Source organism: Lycorma delicatula, chromosome 1 (genome assembly GCF_047948215.1).
Source record: "Lycorma delicatula isolate Av1 chromosome 1, ASM4794821v1, whole genome shotgun sequence".
In the NCBI taxonomy this organism is placed as follows: Eukaryota; Metazoa; Arthropoda; class Insecta; order Hemiptera; family Fulgoridae; genus Lycorma; species Lycorma delicatula.
In genome coordinates, this window is record NC_134455.1 from 338,903,209 (window position 1) to 338,924,542 (window position 21,334).

At 29.2% G+C, this 21,334-nt stretch overlaps 1 protein-coding gene across 1 annotated transcript; it reads left to right on the top strand.

Annotated features, from left to right (window-relative positions):
- Positions 1-10: 10 nt before the first annotated feature.
- LOC142318378 (transcription elongation factor 1 homolog) lies at positions 11-14,381 on the top strand. The gene is made up of 4 exons (XM_075354962.1): positions 11-301; positions 2,320-2,471; positions 10,956-11,141; positions 14,135-14,381. Exons 2-3 carry the CDS (start codon positions 2,356-2,358, stop codon positions 11,086-11,088), a joined length of 249 nt encoding a protein of 82 aa, XP_075211077.1. The 5' UTR covers positions 11-301; positions 2,320-2,355; the 3' UTR covers positions 11,089-11,141; positions 14,135-14,381.
- The last annotated feature ends 6,953 nt before the right edge of the window (positions 14,382-21,334 follow it).

A 21,334-nucleotide genomic window follows, 5' to 3' on the forward strand; every position in this document is an offset into this window, starting at 1 on the left:
AAAATTTCTAATTAAAAGGGTCATTGGAACAATGTCGTTGCAAATATTATTTTTATTATAGTACCGTGTCGTTACCGTTGACGAATTACAAAAAACAGTTGGTAGTATTTTAATTTTATATCATCTGTATTAACACTGGAGTATGTTAGTTGACGAATGTGTGTAGTCGCCGGTGTGATAATGTTTTGGATCGAATTTCAGATCCATTTAAAAAGCTGAATAATTTTATTGATGTCGTAGTTATTTGAAAATAAACGTTTGCTCATATTTGAAAGTTGTTAGTGTTTAACAAGTATTTTCGGTAAATTTGTATTGTTTTTTTTTACCGATAAGTAGTCCATAATCTAATATTAATTAAAAATGTTATTACTTTATTTTAGTCTTTCTCTAACCCGTTGAATTAAGTTTACAAATTCAGTGTTATTTCCAGCGATATCTGGTGTAATTTAACTTTAAGTTTTCTTTTAATAAATCTAGGATTATCATTAGTTTAGGTTTACAGGAACATGTAGTTTGGTTAGCCCCGAGTATAGATTATTTAATTGCGACAAAATCTCCCCAGACATTTGCCAAAAAATTAGACTATAAAAAATGTATGCCATCAATAAAGTTCCTCCCCATGTTATCAGCATTTAATCTTCATTATTAGTAAATTAATTACACCTCTTACTTTTTCACAGTTTGACTGTTTGGAATGAAGTCAACCCCTTCCATCAGTAAACAAATAATAATCATAATATTACCATCAGTTACGTTTTTTATTACTGCTCTTAATATCTTCATATTTTGATTGTCACCAGTAAGTTAAGATACCCTACTTAACTTTTGTGATATTGTTTTAGTTCTGTTTTTATATTATATTGTGTAACTGTTTATTGCATAAAAATTGTATACTCCAGAACTTCTTATAAAAATGTTCCTATTGATATTATTTATTATTTGATTATGCTTGTGAATAATAAAAGAAAGACTAAACTGAAAATTGTTAGATAAAGTGTAATTGCAAAAATTAACAATAAATACAGTAGGGTATTTAAAATAAGTGTTTAAAATTAAGTGTTATCACTGTTATATTATTGGGATTTCTTCAAAACCAACTTGTAATAATCATGCCATTATGGTGCACTACTGTTTATTTTTGTACTCATACATTAGATGACATTAAAGACTGCCAAATACATCCATTTGCTGATGATGTTCTGTTGTTCCAGATTCCAAAAATGTAGAAAATGTATTTCAGAAAATGAATAAAAATTTAAATATTTAGCACTTCTGAAAAAAATTTTCATTAATTTATATTCAATAAATTGAAAATAAGTTGCAATAAAAGAAAATTTGTCAATAATCTTGGTATATGATGTTTTCACCTCAAAAAGTGTTTATTGTAGTTTTTCACTTTTAAAGATTTTAAAATAAAAAAATACATATTCCTGTAGCGGAAAGGGTAATGTTTTGAATTTGTACTTTTATGTTTACATTTTTTCTTTTTTTGTATAATCCATATTGAATTTTATTATTTGTTCTTAGATATACTTCATTAAAATTTGTGTTGACTTATTTCTGTTATTGGTTGATAGATTATAATGAAATGTTAACGTGATTTTAAATTACAAAAATGAAATTAAAGAGTTTCTGAACTTCGTACAATATCAGCAAGCATAACCTAATGCTTGTTTCACTTTCTAACCTTGTCTAATTAACCTTTTGATGCTATATATGAGTTATTTCCATTACATTAAAGTATATATAAAATATATAGTTATTTAAATACTAATATATGTGTCGCAATTGACTTTTATTTCTTTCTCATACGTTAGGAAAAAGTAAAAAAATGCTTTTTTATTATTACAACATTAAGAAAGTAAAATTTAAAAACTTGGGTAGAGTGTAACATTTTTCTTGTTTATTGATAACATGATTACCATAATAACATATGCCAAGATTATTGACTTGAATGCACATCATCTTTCTAAATAATTATCAAAAATTTATGATCTGTGGCTACAAAAAGTACAAAGGTACAATAAAATATTTAGATTTAAATATAAAAATGGAAGTTAATGTAATTGAAGAAGTACAACATATTAAATACTTAGGTGTACTGATTGACAGTCAATTTTTTATGAATATATATTGTCACCTTATAAATACAAGGTTTTATGTAAAAAAATTGTGGTTTTTAGTTATTAGTAGTACAAGATTATTTAATGTCAACTTGATTTCTATAATTTCCATTACCATTGTCATGGGAATCAAGCCACCCATACATTCAGTATACGTCTGTTTTACATATATATATATATATTTTTTTTTTTTCAGTTAAAATACTTATTGGAAAGTTAATTTATAAGAAATATGGGTAGAAGAAAGAGTAAAAGGAAGCCACCACCAAAGAGAAAAGCTATTGAACCATTAGACATACATTTTAATTGTCCTTTCTGTAATCATGAAAAGTCTTGTGATGTCAAAATGTAAGTAAAAAATTCAGGTTGAATAATTTATATATAACTGATAATAATAATATGTATCTAATAATAATAATTATATACTATAATAATGATAATAATAATTTATATATAACTGATAATAATAATATGTATGTAATCATGGGTAAAAGACTAATTGTAATAGGAAAATATCCTAATTGTAGTATGGAACATTTGAGTTGTTCAGATACTTATCAGTTGATGTTTTTGATTTTCATCTATTGTAAAGAAGAGGAGTTAATAGAAGAAAAAGAATTTACTGTTTCATTAATTAATATTTTACTGAGAAAATTGTAAGTAGGGAACTGCAGGTTATGTATATTACTAGGTGTGGAAAAATGAAAAGAATGTATGATTGTGAACATCTGGAAGAAACAGAAAATTTTAGTTTAAATTAATTGAATGACAAGTTTTGATGATGTAAGAAGTTAGTTGCTGTTATGAATTTAATGTGTATAAATTAATGTTGTTAGTAATTTATTAGTTGAGTCTTCGAGTGAAAATTTTTACTTTTGTCTAAAAGGAATAAGTATTTTTATAAACGTATTGTTATAAAATAGATGTTATAAGTTGTAAAATGTTGGTTGTATCTATAAATTTTTTTTTCTTGTAAGTATGAAACAGTTTAAAGGAAGTATAGAATGTGATCAACCTAATGAGGCAGGTCATTTGTAATAGAAAGTTGATACAATGTATAATTTATACTTGTCAGCATAAAATGAACAATTTGCTTGCTTATACATTTTCTTTGATATTTCTATTAAAGGAATAATAAATGTACAGTTTAGAATTACCCACTTCCTTCACATTTTATGTTGGTATACCTATTTCCAGTTTGATTTAACTTTAATAGCTCTTGTAGTGATGCAAAATTCCTTTGAGAACTGATCCTGTTAAATAAAGTCTAATTCTTTACTAAAACTTGTAAGACTAATTGTAAAGGTAAATAACCATAAAATAAGTATTTTATATTTTATTATAAACCTAAGTATGGAAATGAATGACTCTTACTATTTGTAAAATATTCATAAATTTTTTAATTTAATTGTGGAAAAGTTATTATATGCCTACAAGCACGCATGATGATGATGAGGTAGAGTGTATATACGAAGAAATTGACGAAGCATTTAAACACATAAAAGAAGATGAAAATTTAATAATAGTTGGAGATTGGAATGTAAGTATTGGAAAAGGCAAGGAAGGAAATATAGCGGGTGAATACGGGCTAGGCAGAAGGAATGAAAGAGGGGACTGACTTTTAGAATTTTGTACGAAGTATAATTTGGTAATTGCCAACACCCAGTTTAAAAATCATAATAGAAAAATATACACATGGAAAAAGCCAGGTGTTACTGCAAGGTATCAGATAGATTATATTACGGTTAAGCAAAGATTTAGAAATTAACTTGTTGGCTGCAAAACTTACCCTGGAGCAGACATTGATAGCAACCATAAGTTAGTGTTAATGAAATGTAGTTTGGGTTTTAAAAACCTGAAGAAAGGTGTCAGATGAATCGGTGGAATTTAGAGAAGCCTGAGAAAGAGGAGGTAAAGGAGATTTTTGAAGAGGATATCGCAAGAGGTCTGTGTAAAAAAGATAAGGTAGAAAATATAAAAGAAGAATGGGACAATGTTAAAAAGGAGATTCTTAAATCAGCAGAAGCGAACTTAGGCAGAACAAAGAGAACTGGTAGAAAACCTTGAATTTCAGACAATATATTGCAGCTGATGGATGAACATTGAAAATAGAAGAATGCTAGTGATGAAGAAAGTTAAAGGAACTAGTGACAATTAAGAAATAATATAAACAGGAAGCGCAAACTAGCGAAAGAAGAATGGATTAAAGAAAAGTGGAAAGAGAAATGAACATTGGTAAAATAGACGGAGCATACAGGAAAGTTAAGGAAAATTTTGGGATACATAAATTAAAATCCAATCATTCAAATCCAATTATTTGTTTAATGTGTTAAACAAAGATGATACACCAATATATAATACGAATAGGTGAATGGAATATATTGAAGAGTTAAACGGAGGAAATGAATTAGAAAATGGTGTTATAGAGGAAGACGAGGATAAAAGGTCAGAAGCAATGCTGAAATCTGAATTTAAGACAGCATTAAAAGATTTGAATTGCAGAAAGGCTCCTGGAATAGACGGAATACCTGCAGAATTACTGTGCAGTGCAGGTCAGGAAGCGATTGATAGATTATACAAACTGGTGTGTAATATTTATGAAAAAGGGGAAGCCCCGTCAGACTTTAAAGAAAGTGTTATAGTCATGATACCAAAGAAAGCAGGAGCAGATAAATGTGAAGGATACAGAACAATTAGTTTAACTAGTCATGCATCAAAAATCTTAACTAGAATTCTATACAGAAGAATTGAGAGGAGAGTGGAAGAAGTGTTAGGAGAAGACCAATTTGGTTTCAGGAAAAGTATAGATACAAGGGAAGCAGTTTTAGGCCTCAGATTAATAGTAGAAGGAAGATTAAAGAAAAATAAACCAACATACTTGGCATTTATAGACCTAGCAAAAACATTCGATAACATAGACTGGATAAAATGTTCAGCATTTAAAAAAAATTAGGGTTCAAATACAGAGATAGAAGAAAATTGCTAATATTTACAGGAACCAAACAGCAACAGTAATAATTGAAGAACATAAGAAAGAAGCCATAATAAGAAAGGGACTCCGACAAGGATGTTCCCTATCTTTGTTACTTTTTAATCTTTACTTGGAACTAAAAAATTTAGATTCGGAATAACAGTACAAGGTGAAAAGTTAAAGATGCTACAATTTGCTGATGATATAGTAATTCTAGCTGAGAGTAAAAAGGATTTAGAAGAAACAATGAATGGCATGGATGAAGTCCTACGCAAGAACTACCGCATGAAAATAAGCAAGAACAAAACGAAATTAATGAAATGTAGAAGTAATAATGAAGATGGACCACTGAATGTAAAAATAGGAAGAGAATAGATTATGAAGGTAGAAGAATTTTGTTATTTGGGAAGTAGAATTACTAAAGATGGACGAAGCAGGAACGATATAAAATGCCAGATCGCACAGGCAAAGCGAGCCTTCAGTCAGAAAATATAATTTGTTTACATCAAAAATTAATTTAAACATCAGGAAAAGATTTTTGAAAGTATATGTTTGGGGCGTAGCTGTATATGAAAGTGAAACTTGGATGATTGGAGTACCTGAGAAGAAAAGATTAGAACCTGTTAATTGTTTTTGCCAATTGCTAAATATCGTTCATGAATTTAGCGTACTAACAACAAAAACTTTTACAATGAAAAGCTTAAAAATCCTGAACATTTTTTAGCTGTTTCTTGAGTTGTGATTTTTTAACACAGATCTTACCCCAATGTTTTCCTTTTTACTTCCTTGTACGAAGTAAAGGAAGTATTGTTATCGTGAAAATTTTGGTTTTGAGATTTCAACGGAAATATTCATTTTGACCATCCCTGAATCCATTTTGAGTAGTTTCAGCATTATATATGTGCATATGTATCTCACATAACTCAAAAACAATTAGCGATAGGATATTGAAATTTTGAATTTAAGTCTTGTAACATCTAGTTGTGCACTTCCCCTTTTGGATTGCAATCAACTGGATCAAAAGTGCCCAAAATCCAAAAAAATGTGAATTTTGGACTTCTTCTTAACTGCAGTAATCAACCTTCATTGAGAGCTTTTCAATGATATATCATAAATGCTACTTATTTTCATTGTTTCCAGAATTATAGCCAAATAAAAGTTAATTAATGAAATATTTTTTTCTTACAAGAGGAACACACATCGTTCAAATCACGTCACCTTTTTTTCTTAACTTTTTTTAAAAATTTAAATGTATTGATTTATTAATAATTTTTAATTTTTAACCTCTGATTGCAAAAAAGTTTTACAGTAAATAATAATTCAATAGTAACAATAAAAAAAAAATGAAAAAATATCAGAAGTTATTAATGAAATAAAATTTTATGTACTTTTCATTTAAAAAAATGTGTGTATATGTAGTTTAATAGGCGTACAAGGAAGTGATATGGTGCCCACAACAGATTTTTTATCCCCAAAACACAAGTGTAATTTTAGATACATTGTTCATATCAAGAAGTATCAATTGTTTAAATAAATTAATGGTTAATAAATAAATTAATAAGTATGAATCGATTGTGCACTGTACAGAGCCGCCTGGTGCACCACTATTGGTCTGCTCTGCGCTAATAGCAGCTAAAATAAAATGTGAACACATATGAGGGCGGTTTGGAAAGGTTGCGGGGCCTTATACAGAGATACTGCTAGTAAGTCCAAATGGCAATATGTAGTTAATGTAATATCCGTTAGATGGCATACTAAATCCACCAAGTTGGTTTAGTGGTGAATGCATCTTCACAAATCAGCTGATTTCAAAGTCGAGAATTCTAAGGTTCCAATCCCAGTAAAGGCAGTTACATTTATACGGATTTAAATACTAGATCATGGATACCGGTATTCTTTGGTGGGTGGGTTTCAATTTACCACACATCTCAGAAATGGTTGACCTGAGACTGTACACGACTACACTTCATTTACATTCATACATATAATTCTCATTCATCCTCTGAAGTAATACCTGACAGTGCTTCCGGAGGCTAAACAGAAAAAAAAAGGAAAAAAAAAGTTGGCATACTAAACAGTTTCCAACATGTCTTCCCAGTTATTTAATTGTTGTGGTTAAGAGGTAATAGGTAAGTGTTGTTGTATTGTACAAATGGATAAAAACAAAATTCAAGCAGTAATAAAATATTTGGTTGTGAAAGGTACCCAATGATATAAAAAAGTAGTTAGACTCAACATTAAATGAATCTTCTTCTCCATTGTTTTCAACTGTAAAAACATGAGCAGCTGAATTCAAATGCAGTCAAACCTCCATCTTTGATAATAAATGTTCAGGATGCCCAGCAACCGCCACGACTGATGAAAACATCACAAAAATTCACAATGTGGTATTAAAAGATCAATGATTGAAGATACGTGAGCTTGCAGAGATTGCAAAAATATCAGTAGACTGTATATGAGCATTTGGGTTTGAGAAAGCTGTTAATGCAATGGATGCCGCATTTGTTAATTGTTGACCAGAAACACGTTTGAATGAAAATTTCTCAGCAGTGTTTGGACATGTTCAACCGTAATTCAACTGAATTTTTGCAACGTTTGATTACTGCTGATGAAACGTGGATTCATCGCAATAATGAATCCATTGCAATAATGAATAATGAAGGGCTGCAATAGCCCTCAGATGAGCAACAGTCCAAACAGTGGGTTGAAACTGGTGGAAGTACTCCAAAAACTGCAAATAGTGTTCGATCAGCAGGAAAAGTCATGGCCACTGTTTTTTGGGATGTTCGTGGTGTGGTGCTCATAGACTATCTGGCAAAAGGAAAAACAATCTTCGGAGAATATTACGCACCATTGTTGAAGCAATTGAAGGAAGCCATTAAGACCAAACGTCCATATTTGGGCAAAAAAAGTGCTTTTTCATCATGACAGTGCACCTTCACACACGTCTTCTGTTGTTGCTGCTAAAATTTGCAAATTGCTTTTATACGCATCATATTCTTCAGATTTACCACCGAATGATTACTTCCTGTTCTTGAATTTGAAGAAGTGGCTTGGTGAGTGAAGATTTGTATCAAATGATGAAGTCAAAGCTGAGACAGACACCTGTTTTGCAGAGCTTGAGAAATCGTATTTTACTGAAGGAAACAAAAAGCTGGAAAAGCAATGGACTAAGTGTATTACTTTAAAAGGTGACTGTGTTGACAAATAAAAAAAATTAGTTAAGAAATTTTCTGTTTTCTTTCTTAGGCCACAAACTTTCTGAACCACCTTCTTACAACAAACAAACCCACCCACATCCTTTTTCATTGGAAAGATATAAACATTACTGTTGATAAAATTACGTAAAATGCAGGTTGTTAAAATGGATTTTTTTTGTTAAATTCATCTATTGTCAGTGCAAAATCTCTGAAATAAAATTCAAAAGGTATTTTTGACTAAATCCATGGTATGAGAAAATCTATAATTAAAATGTCTCTTTGAATCATCATCTTGAGACTAAAGTTTAGGATATGGTCTTAGTAAGTATATAATTTTTTCAAATAGGATTACATCTCATCATCTATTATTGTGAAAGGCACTGTCTTCTGTGTACCAGGTGATGGTTTATCTTCAGGTATATTCAGTTTTTTATTGTACAAATATTTTGTTTATGTAGAATTAGCAAATATTCCTCCATCATCACCATAAATTCCTACATCTACTGCAATAAAGTGATAATGAGCAACTATCACTGCCATAAAATCTTTGCAAAACCTCTTTATAATTTAAAATAAAGACCTGCTATTTGCAAGGACCTCTTTGAACATGTTTGCCATTAATGGCAGGTAGTATTATAGCTGTCACTAGCAGTATTAATCCATTTTTCATAAGTAGGAAAATTAACTGTTTGGTCATCATTATTGTAATAATAGCATCACATACTAAACACCTAATCAAACAATACATGAACAAAGAGAGAACATTATTTGCTAAATGCTCTGTTGGTATATAGTTAATGCAGTAGTTGCATACAATATAAGCCAGATATGTTTAGTGCATGATAATAAAATCCTTTCTTCATCTGGATGAACAAAAATTATATGAGCTGGATAAATTTATAACATCATAAAATAAACAGACTTTCAGAAATAAAATAAGACAAACTTGAAATTAATTGAATGTCATGGATCAGAGAGGTATCCTTAGGCTTTAGGAAACATAGCTGTTGCTTTTACCAAGTTTTATTTATGATATTTGTTCATTTTAGGTGCACTGACTTTGATATGAGAGATTTTTTATACCAATTTTCTTTTTATGACAAATTTTAAGATTATCCATTTTTTATGAATGGTTGTAATGGAAACATTGCTTCCATAAACACTTACATTATATATAACATTTAAACTAACAGAAAAATTTTAATTTTTTATCAAATATCCTTTGAAAAACATTCTTTTCCTGTAACATCAAATCCAACTTCTGTAAATTCTCATGTGAAAATTCCTATTGTATAATATGATTTGCGTGCAGCAATTCTTTAAATGTAATGAATATATATTTGGTGTGGTTATATAAGAGTTGATTAAAGTATTGAGTAGTCTTTATAATGTACATTCATATCATTTAATGAGTACTTTTTTTTATTACAACTGCATTTATTTGACAATTTATCATTTGTAGGTGTTATACGCTCTTGATAACAATGAAAAATATAGAAAAAATTAAAGATTTCATGATCTAAGTATCAGAAAAAGGCACCTACGAATTTAAAATGTTTACAAAAGAAGATCTTAGGAAGATGACCTAATTCTATTAAGTTAAACTAAATGAAAATTGTTTTTTTTTTTAATTTTTAGGAAGAAACAATTTAAAACCCAAAACAATATATGTGCATAATGTCAATGAATTCTTGTTTGATGTTGTATAATGTAATGTGTATTTCTCAGTATATGTACTGCAGTTATAGTATGTGTTTTGACATGTACTATGACATAATTTTCAATTGTATGTATAATAGAATAAAATAACAATGCATAAACAGTATTTATTTAATTTATTAACAGCTTTATTTAATTATTATTTCTGGTTTAAAAACTTTTTCTTGCTAAGTGTGCTTTTGTTAATGTTTTTTTAAGTAATTTTAAGCATTTTTGTAAAATGCTTTGTATGAAATTACATATTAAATGTAATATAGTTTGTTTTAATTTATCTTATTTTATTTTTAATAGATGTCATATTTTTTTTATGTATAATTTTAATATTTCATTTTTATGTTTAATATGTAATTTTTCACGTAGTATTTTACAAAAAATAATCTACAACTGAAGATACGGGTTACCACAAAAGTACTTTTGTAGAAATCATATGAAAAAATATGGTGAGTGTAATTTTATTTAATTTCTGTACTTGGGTGGATCACATTGAATCATACATATTTGAATTATTAGTACAGTGGTGATATGGGTTTTGAAAGGATTGATTTTAGAAAAATAAAAATATATATATATTTATATTATTGTATGATAATATTATTTGTACCACCACAGTTCTAAAAAGTAAGAACACTTACTTATTTGTCTGAAGTGCTTTCAGAGCATCACTTCCATCGTAGTCTCATTATAAAGTATGCACAATTAAAATATGACAAGAATATTACTTTTTAAATTATGTAGTCAAAAAATAACAAGGTATTAAAAATCTCAACACTGTTGTCATATTTAAAAACGTCCTATATCCACCATGGTACAGTATTCAGATATATATAGATTCTACCATTTACATGTATATATATATATATTGTAAGATTCATTAGTTTTATGATTTTTTTTAATCCAAAATAATTTTAAAAAGTCTAAAATATATTTCATATAAATTTTCAGGGATAAAAGTCGTAACTCTGCAAGAATAACTTGCAGAGTATGTCTTGAAGATTTTCAGACTACAATAAACTTTTTATCAGAACCTATTGATGTATATAATGACTGGATAGATGCATGTGAAAATGCAAACTGATTATTAAACTGTTATTTATCACCAGTTGCAGTGTAACTGAAACACATATGGAGGTAATTGTTGTTGAATTTAAAAAATATTTTCAAAATGTAATCTAATAATGAATTATTACTGATAAACAATATTATTGATTTTTTATATTACAGGATTTGATTCAGTTCCAGTAATGTTGTATAGGTATTTTCCTTTGATTGTTAGAGCTTATTTAATGCTAATATTATTAAACTGGTTGGCCTGACTGCAAAATTAATCACCAAATTATAATTGAAGCAAATGATGTAACTCAAGCATACTTTTTTTCATGCCAAAAAATGAATTATTCTGATCATTGTTACAAGAATACATACGCCTGTTTTGTATGGAAATTTTAATTTATTCTGATATGCATTAATCTTTCCATTCCATTAATGTTACTATGAGATCTGACAAGCATTTTTATAAACTTTGCTATTCCTCAGTAGATATTCATATGAAATTATCTTATAGAAATCAATGAGGATTTTTAACAGACTTCAAGAAAGGAGGAGGTTATCAATTCAACTATTTTTTTTTAATGCATGTTATGCAATATTTCCAATGTTAGTAAACCAATTTTGATAATTTATTTTTAATTGAAAAAGTATACTTTCAGAATGGTCCCGTGTAAATTTAACCAAATCTGATGATAATCTTAGGAAAGATACCCAAAAAACCAATTTTTTAATGGTTGTTATGCAATATCTGCGACATTAGTAAACCAATTTTGATAAAGAAAATTTTAGTCAAAATATACTTTTGGAATGGTCCCATATTAATCTTAATCTAATCTGATGGTAATCTTAGAAAAAATACCAAAAAAACCAAATGGCTGACACCGTCAGCCATTGACCGCTCACACCAGTATCCTCTGTTCCCTGTATGACTAGGATATGAATAACAGAATATTACACTAAAAATTGTGAAATAAAATAATTTTTATAAAAAATAAAAATAAAAACCGACTTCAAATAATAGTACAAAAAAGATACAAATAATTATATTTTTATTTATTAACTGAAGTAAAAGTATTTACAACAAATAGCTATTTTTAAAGTCTGGACCAGTCTTGAACACTTGATCCTGATGAACCATTTTTATTTAAAAACTGAACTCTTGAATTTCTCATTCAGCTGGATTTTGTGATTTCATTTTTATAAAGTTTAGACATTCATAAAAACAAAATCGGTATTTTACTTATATTCATAAAACTTGACTCGGACCGAGCTAATCCAATAGGGAAACGAATTGATTTTGGATTGTCAGTGGGAGATCTTCTGTGTAAGCACTTAGCACAATATTTTTTACTTTGTGAATGGCCCTCATAACAATATTTATCACCATATGTTATTTAAATTTGGCCTTTTGTACTGCTTAAAAATGTATTAGTCTCTTCATATATATATAAATTTACTCATGATCTTACAAACTTTGTAATATGTTGAGAAAAATAAAATCTTTTTATTCAGTATGTAAGTTTCAAACATTCAATCGGCTGATGTATTTGATATTGCTTTTGTTATTGTTATTATTAGTATATATTATAAGATAGGACGCTAATGATCGGGGAAATGTATAATCATGCAAACCATAGATATTTTTTTGCTTAGAGTTAAGGATCTGACTACTCTCATTCTCTACCTCAATATCTCAAAAAAAGTTATTTTAATTCGCACCCTAAGACATTAAAATAAAATTATCTGAATATTTAAGATAATATAGATACATATACATAAATACAAAACACATTAGCAGATTATTTCAAACATAACATATATATTCCAGTTTTAAATATATAATTGTGTTAAAGGATTTATTAATTTTTTAGTCTATCACAATTATTAGTTATACTATTGTACTGTTCTAGTTAAATGATTCAAGCTAAATCTTCAGGGTTTTTGTAGTTAGATGAGAATTTAATTTATCAGGTTTGAAATTGTAAATCATAAATCTTTTTTTTTATTCTCTTTAATTAACATACAGTAATATTCAGGTCTAACTCATTTCCTTCATTTATGATGTTTGTGAAATCAGCATTCTTAGCCCAGGAATTTTCATTTGGTTAATACATTTATGGAAATCTTGTACTGTAATAACTTTTAGTTATTTCACATTTCTTTATAACTGTCCTATAGCATATTAGACTCATTAAACATAAGATGACAACTAAAATATGACTCTCAAATCAAAACCTTTTAAGTAGTAATATTTTCAATTTGCAGAATAACTACTAATCACAGGGAGTCATTTCTGGAGTATAAAACGCTTGATTAACCTGATCTCAGAGAGAAGGTTCTATACTGGATACTATTAGTATTAGTTGTAGATCTGGATAGTTGTCGCAACTCCTCGAAGTCAAAACTCATCGCATCATCATTTCAGCTTGTTAATGATCTGTGAGAACATTATTCACATTAAGGTTGATATTTTATCATTTTTGTAATAATTTTATCATTCTTTTATTGGTGTAACCTTCATAGTATTATTAATGAATAGTTGTTAGGTCCAGCTGCAAAATTGTTTTAGATAGGTTTTGCTGAGCTTTTGGTAAAGCTTTTTTCATGTAATAATGTCTTTCGTCATGATCTACAATCGCACACAAAATGGTAATATGATGAAAGCATTTGGCAAGATTTTACACAAATGCCAGACAGTGACTAACATTACTGAAAAGGCTAGAAAAAAATTTTGTATGTCAGCAAGGTTTACTATAGTACTATACTACATCTTGTACCCTTGAAAAAATTAACATGGTTATGTATTGAATATATGTCATGAAGAGATTAGTTGTACCTAGTAAGACTGATCTACTACTTAACATTTGTTAAAATAAAAATTTTAAGATTATAAATATAGTTCATTTTTGAAATAAGATCTATGAAAAGTAAATTTTAAAAAAATACTGCCATTTGTATTTCCTAGAATTTTCTTACTAACCATACAGAAATCCTTCTGATACAAATTTTTTATTTAATTCTTTTAAGGTTCGTCTATATGTAATAATTAGTTTTGGAATTCTCTTTATTTTCAGATATTTTACTGGAGATACCTGATGCAACAAAATATATCCACTACTATAACAAGGATGTAATTGGTTAAGAAGTATTAGTTTTTTTCATTGAAGTTATTAAATTTCATGTTACTTTAATATTATAGGATTTTATATTAAATATCTTATTAGTGTGTTTTTCTTTTTTATTTTGATATTTATATTGTAATGTTATTCTAAGAAAACATGATGTAGTGTCAATTTAATAAAGGCTATTTATTTAATCAAATTCATCTTAATTTATAAACTCTCCTTAAGTCAATCAAGTAACTAAAAGTGTCATTACACTGCCAGTTTAAGGATTGTATTACCTGAGAGAATTTCTGTAGTCTGTCTCATCAGTTCACCATTTGACTGATCTGTCCTACAGCTATGTTTATTTTTTTAAATCTTGCATATAGAGCAATGTCATTACATATGGAAGAATGTACAAGGTGTGATTAAAAGGTATTGGACCTTGGCTCGTAAAAGAAAAATACTTAACCTAATTAGTTCAATGACTTGTTCCTTTCAGAGTAGACCTCTTCTGATATAACACATTTTTCCAGCAATGTTTCCATTGTTGAAAGCCTTTTTTCAAAGTCATTTTTTCTGAGCACCATAAGTTCTTTTGTCGCATTTCTTTTGATCTGATTTCTGTCTTTAAATCTTTCCTTTTAATTTAAAAGAATTTAAGAATTTAAGGAATTTTAAGCTTAGGAATGAGCCATAAAATCAAAATAATTATTAGTACATTTCAGTTTCTCTTGCTCAACTTGCAGATTGTTTTCGTTTTGTTCATGAATGAGAAGTTTTGCAACTAATTTTGCTGCTGTACACTGCATCCAGAGATTTTCCATTAAAATCAATTGCACTGTGCCAAATGAAATTTCTACTTCATCTTCTTCAAGCAGGAAGGATTTTTGATGGTGAAAGGTCTGCCAGAGTGTTCACTTTAATAGACTTGGCCATATTGGAAATGGCAATACCACTCTAATTTGTGTAGCATCTGTAGCTTGATCACCTAAAGTTTGAATCTTCCTTATTGTCTCTACTTACATGTTACCAAGTTTCTGACAAAATTTAATGCAGATTTCCTGTTCAATCTGTTCAGTCATTATGAACAACAATGAAAATGTGGTAAGCACTACTCACACATTTTACTTTCATGACTGCTAAGCAGCAACTAGCTGCAATGTCAGCAAAGCAGTGAATCATACGTAACCAATACAAGTCAAGGTCACATTCCACAACAGTCCTCCTCCCAAACTATAATGGATCTAGTACTTAACATTTGTTAGAAATAAAAATTGTGAGACTATAAATATAGTTCATTTTTTAAATGAGAAATATGAAAAGTCAAAATAAAAAAAAATTACTGTCATTTGTATTTCCAACGAATTTCTTACTAACCTTACAAAAATCCTTTTGATAAAATTTCTTGAACTATTTCTTTGAAGGTTCGTAAAGCTGTTACTAAAATAAAAAACATGGTTGGATGTCTCATACATCTTCACTTCTCATATTCAAAATATCAGGAATATTTCTGCATGGTTTTAAAAAATAACTGTACCTTATTTAGCTTGATTCATCTTTAAATTTGTTTTTTTTATGTTAGGGTGTTACAAAAACTGAAAATGGGATTATATAACAGAACTGTACATATAGACAGTAGAAAGTGATGTAGATGTGCATAGCTAAAAGATAGTATTTTATAAAAACTTTGAAATTTCTGTCCACCATTTTGGGGGTTTCTGTCTTGAATCTAACTTCGTTTTATATAACAAGATAGGTATATGTATATGTTTTTCATATAAAATAACAAGTTAAAGTATATTGAAGCTTTTTTTTTATAAACACTTATGTTTTTGAAATATCAGCAACCAAAAATTTAAAAGTCATTCAAGACATGAAATGTTGGGAAACGTACTGTAGGCCTTTTTATGGTAAAATACTCATATAAAACCTTTTTTCATCATACTTTTAAGAATTACCATGATAAAATCATCCAAGCATTATTAAAACCCAATGTTGATAAAAGGGAATATAAATGTTGTAGCACTTAATCATTAAACAATTATAGTTGAATTCAAGATGAAATTCCATATAATCTGTAAAATAAATAGTGTCTGTAAAATACAGAAATAATGTGTAAAAATATTATTTTTTACTTGTTTTTGTTGTATGTATCGGCATCTGTTTCTGTCATCTAGTCATCTTAGTTTTGTAATTTTTCCAAAACTTTGTGTATTTTTACACATTTATCAAACGCCATTTGCAGTATTGAAAGGAGCTTTTGCATGTAATTAAGAATCTCATGAAGGCTTGAATATTGCTGGCTCAGTTAAGCTTTGTTTTTTTAACTCACTGTGAATGGTAAAAGTGAGTGGTAAACCAGCATACCTCAGTAAGAGTTTTAATATTGAATTAAACTTTCCACAATATACAGTGGATACAGCTAGCTTGTCCACTATCTAACTTAGTCTCTGTACAAAATTTCATAAAAATTTGTTTAAACAGTAAAAATTATTAAGCTTCAAACACGCCAACACACGTACGTATGTATGAACTTTTTATCCCCCACTTTTTTTTTGTTTTTGGGGTCCCTGGGTCATGAAATGTTGAGAAATTAAAAACATTACCCCATTTTTTGACTGATTACTATACTTTCCTTCTTGTATCATAGCTCTAGAGCTATGATGCCAAGAAAGTAGAATAAATATAAAATTAGGTGTATAGTGTATAATAATTATGTAATTAATATGTTTCAGTTTTTGTTATCTTTCTTTTTTTGACACTGATCACTTTAGGACCACATAGAATAGTTAAATTCTGGTTAGCTGTTTAGCTCACCAATACTTCATTCTTTCACTGTGGTGTTACTTCCTTCTTTCTTCTGCCTATTTTTCCTTCCCTCCTGGATCCCTTTAAATTTTTTAGATTTTTCTAAGCATCCTTCTGTCTTTTAAATCCATCATGTTTATATTTGCTACCCTTAGAGCCTCTTTAATTTGCTTGAACCATTTAACATTCATCTTGTCAAAAATTCTCTTTGTAGTCTGTTTTAATCCATTCTTGTCAGGTGTTCATAAAATGCCAGTGTTTGCTTACGCATTGCGTCTGATTCTATCTAACACTTGGTAAAGTATTGAGATGGGTTTTTGGTACCTTGTCCAAAAAAATTAGTAACCCTTCCCTTTGTTCATTATTTATATTACCAATTTCCACCTCACCATACTGTTGCAGAATGGAATTGAGTTATAATTTATGACATTTTTAAATACATGAAATTTCACAAAAATCAGTTGTTAAAAAAAGGAAAAAGTATAAAGCAAATTCTATTTCCTATTCAGTGTAGCTTTTATTATGGAAAAGTTTTTTATTAACTTACTTGTATTTGCAAGCAACTTTATATACAAAAGGCAAATATATTTTTTATTTGGCAAAATAATTGTTAATTGTAACGTCTTTATATTAAAGTAACACATTTGGTTTGGTGGTCAAAATAAAAATGATTTTCTCCCCACAAAAGAAAATAACAAAAACCACTAACAACAAATAGAAATACAATGCAGACAATCTAATAAATAACCAAAACTACCAAGAAGCAACCAAAAATGTTAACAAAAAAGAATTAAATGAAATCAACAAAACTAAAAGATTCAGCGAAACACACTGCTCCAATCCAACCAAGAGCCAAGCACCGATGGTGGAGTAAAGATTGTGACATCGCAGTAGAGAAAAGACACCAAAGTTGGATCAAACACCAATGTGATCAATCAAAGCAGTCTCATTTGCATCTAACAAAACAAAGAAATGAAACCCACAAAACAATAATATACACCAAAAAGACCTACTAAAACAAATCAAAACTGAAAGCGATAAAAATAATACAAGGGAATACTATAGAATGTTTAAAACACGAATACAAAAATATGAACCACCAACTCTAATCCTAAAAGATGAAGATGGTAAACCCTCGCACAATAACAAACAAAACACAGAGATATTAGCTAAATCGTTCAGAAAACTACTAAATTGTGAAGAACCCACAGAACTCTTACAAATTGACACAAACACACTTATCAAATCAAACTAAAACCAAATGAACTCACCTACACTGAAAGAACTAAACCAACCATTAAAAGAAATGAAAAATCACAAAGCAAGCGGGGAAGACCAGGCAGTGGTAAAACTTTGGAAATACTCCTCCAAGGAGACTAAACAGTCACTTCTAGAATATTTTCTAGATAAATATGTTCTTACTAGATTTTTTGGATATTTCCAAAAAATCTAGTAAGAACAATTACCTAAATACTGGACTACTGCACTCATAAACCCACTACACAAGAAAGGGGACAAAACCAACCCCAAAAACTACAGAGGAATTTCACCATTAGATTGCATATATAAAATACTCCCAAGAGTAATACTGAATAAAGTAAAAGATCAACTCGGAAAATGAACTGAGAAAATATCAGGGGGGATTTAGACCGTGGAGAAGCTGTCCTAAGCAAATAATCACTCAAATTAATGATGGATGTACACAAAGTGAAATGACAACTAGTTATATCATTCATAGATTTCAAAAAAGCCTACAATGGTATTCATAGACCTTCAATGCTGAAGATACTAAGAAACCTAGGATTACACCCGAAATTAGTAAAAATGATAGAACTAATGTTAACTGACACATACTCCAAAATAAAATTCAGAGGAGAAATATCAGAACCATTCCTAATCAAATCAGGTTTAAGACAAGGAGAATGGACTATTCCCAGTGCTCTTCAACTGCGTCCTAGAATACGTAATGCGAGAGTGGTACCAAAAAAGACCCACCACACGTAACAATTGAAGCAAGGAAACATGTAAACCATATCAAAGTAAACTGTCTAGGATTTGCAGATGACGTAGCAATTCTAGCCAATAACAACACAGAAGCTAGAATCCGAGTAACTTCATTGGAAGAACTAGCGGGAAAATAGACCTAAGAATATCATATGAAAAGACTAGAATAATGGCCATAAATCCAGGTAAATAACAGACATAATGTCGAGCTAATTGAATGGTTTAAATATTTAGGAGAAAATATCACACATGACCTCAAAAAGAAAATAAACTGGAAAGAAAGATCACAAAAGCTCAATTATGCACAAAATACCACCAAAACAACAATAAATGATGCATCTCAAAAAAAACCAAACTCAGACATTACGAAATTGTAATCAGACCTATAATGTCATATGGAAGCGAAACACTCTTCAAACTAAAATCCAACATTTCCTACTCAGCAGAGATGCAAAGAATAGAAGAATAATTCTAAGACCATGCATAAATAAAAGACCACTTGTTGGGGTAGAATGGAGAGTTATACCAAACCAAGAGGTACATAAAAACGTATAACCAGCTTTAGACTACTTTAAAAAGAAAAGAATCTCCTTCTTTGGACACATAATAAGAACAGAACCAAACAGGCTCATCAGAAAACTGGTTGAGAGATACTGGAAAATGTTCAAAACACTGACCTGGATAATCAAAATTAAACAAGATATGCAAGAACTAGAAATCACAATAGAAGATTTACAAAACAAAACTAACAATATAAAAATACTAAAAGAAGCAAACTCCAGATTTAAAATTAAAGAAAAGAAAACAACAAGGATTTGTTCAGAAGAACTCAAAAAAGCAAGATCTGACAGAATGAAGAAGTATTGGGAAGCAATCATGAAAAAAAATAATAAAAAGAAAAGACAAACCAGAGTTGACTAAGTTGTCCACTGTGACCACAAAATCCTCAACAAAAAAAAAGTAGCACATTTTAAACCTTTAAATGTATATGGGAATTGAATAATTATATTAAATATATTGATATAGGAGGAACCGAGAATGTTAAAAACCTTTTCTTGAATCACTTAAACATATACATTTAATGGTATTGATGTTTGTTGAAAAATGAATAAAATAAAAGAAAGTAAGGATTAATATCAATCCTAGATTTTACAGAATTTTAGGACCTTCCATGCTTTCTTCTTAGTGAGATTTGTTATCAGTGAATTAATGTAAACTTATCGAATTCAATAGACTTGGGTGAGTCCAGTAACTCATTCTTGTGACAATGAAGTTCTAAAGTAGTTATTTACAATGTTTCCAGTTTTAAAAAACTTATTTTCCTTGATGCTACTGTGTCAGGCATAGTTAATATCATGAGAGTTACTGCTAGGTAGGGAAAAATTTTCCATTAATCGATTTGAAACAAAGTATGCTAAAATGTCAATAGGGCTTTTTATTTTCTTCTTTTGGCAGAATAGTCCTTAAAATTCTTGATGTAGTAGGAGATCAACAATATTGGTGTCCACTATCAGTCAAGCCAGTTTGTGGTGGTTAAGTATTTTGCCTTCTCAGAAAATGTTGGTGGAGTTGTACAAAAATCTAACTGTGCCATCAAACTGTTGCATTTGCTCTGTCTTCTATTTAATGATGTGATTACCACCTAGTGTGAATGTAAAAGTAGTCTAATCAAATTACAAACATTTTTTGTTTCTTGCTTGTTTCTTTGATAAAGCAGCAATTAACTTATAGAATTTCAGTTTTTTTTACTAAACTAATTGCAATGTTTTTATCAAAGGCAACCAGATTTTTGTCTTGAAAGGCTTTACAGAGTGTCTTTTATCTCTCCTGATTGGTATCTAAGTTGAGTCATAGCATCTATTTGACTTTCCGATAGGGTTTGATTGAAAGGTTATAAGAGTCAGGCCTGATAAATGATTTATGAGTATCTACCAGCAGTGTGGTGATTCTGCAAAAACGTTATACATACCTTGCACTATCCCAAAGAATAGTACTGTCTTGGTACGTGATAAAGCAGCATCATTAATGGGTAGATTGCACAGAACATGAAAAAAGCTCATGGATTCATGTCTAGAAATTTTTTTTGAATGCCTACAGTTTTTCCTTAAATATGCACTTCCTTATTGTACACTTGTCCTCAGATTTCTATTTTTTCAAGTCTTATTTTAAAAAAGTATCACTTAAGGATTCTTCTGCAATATCATCTGCAGGAAGGAAACCTAAAAAAAATTTCTCTTATCACTGGTTTTTCACCAGATACATATTTTACAACTCTTACAACTAATATCAGTTATACAGATAGCTGATCTCAGAGCTGCAGTCTAAAGTGATAGAAAAATGTGTTGCTTTTGCCCC

What these genes read in the sequence shown, in the direction of transcription:
- LOC142318378 (XM_075354962.1), top strand. Translation starts at nt 2,356, where the DNA reads ATGGGTAGAAGAAAGAGTAAAAGGAAGCCACCACCAAAGAGAAAAGCT. An exon ending in AAGTCTTGTGATGTCAAAAT is followed by an intron (nt 2,472 to 10,955) that starts GTAAGTAAAAAA and finishes ATAAATTTTCAG; the next exon opens with GGATAAAAGTCGTAACTCTG.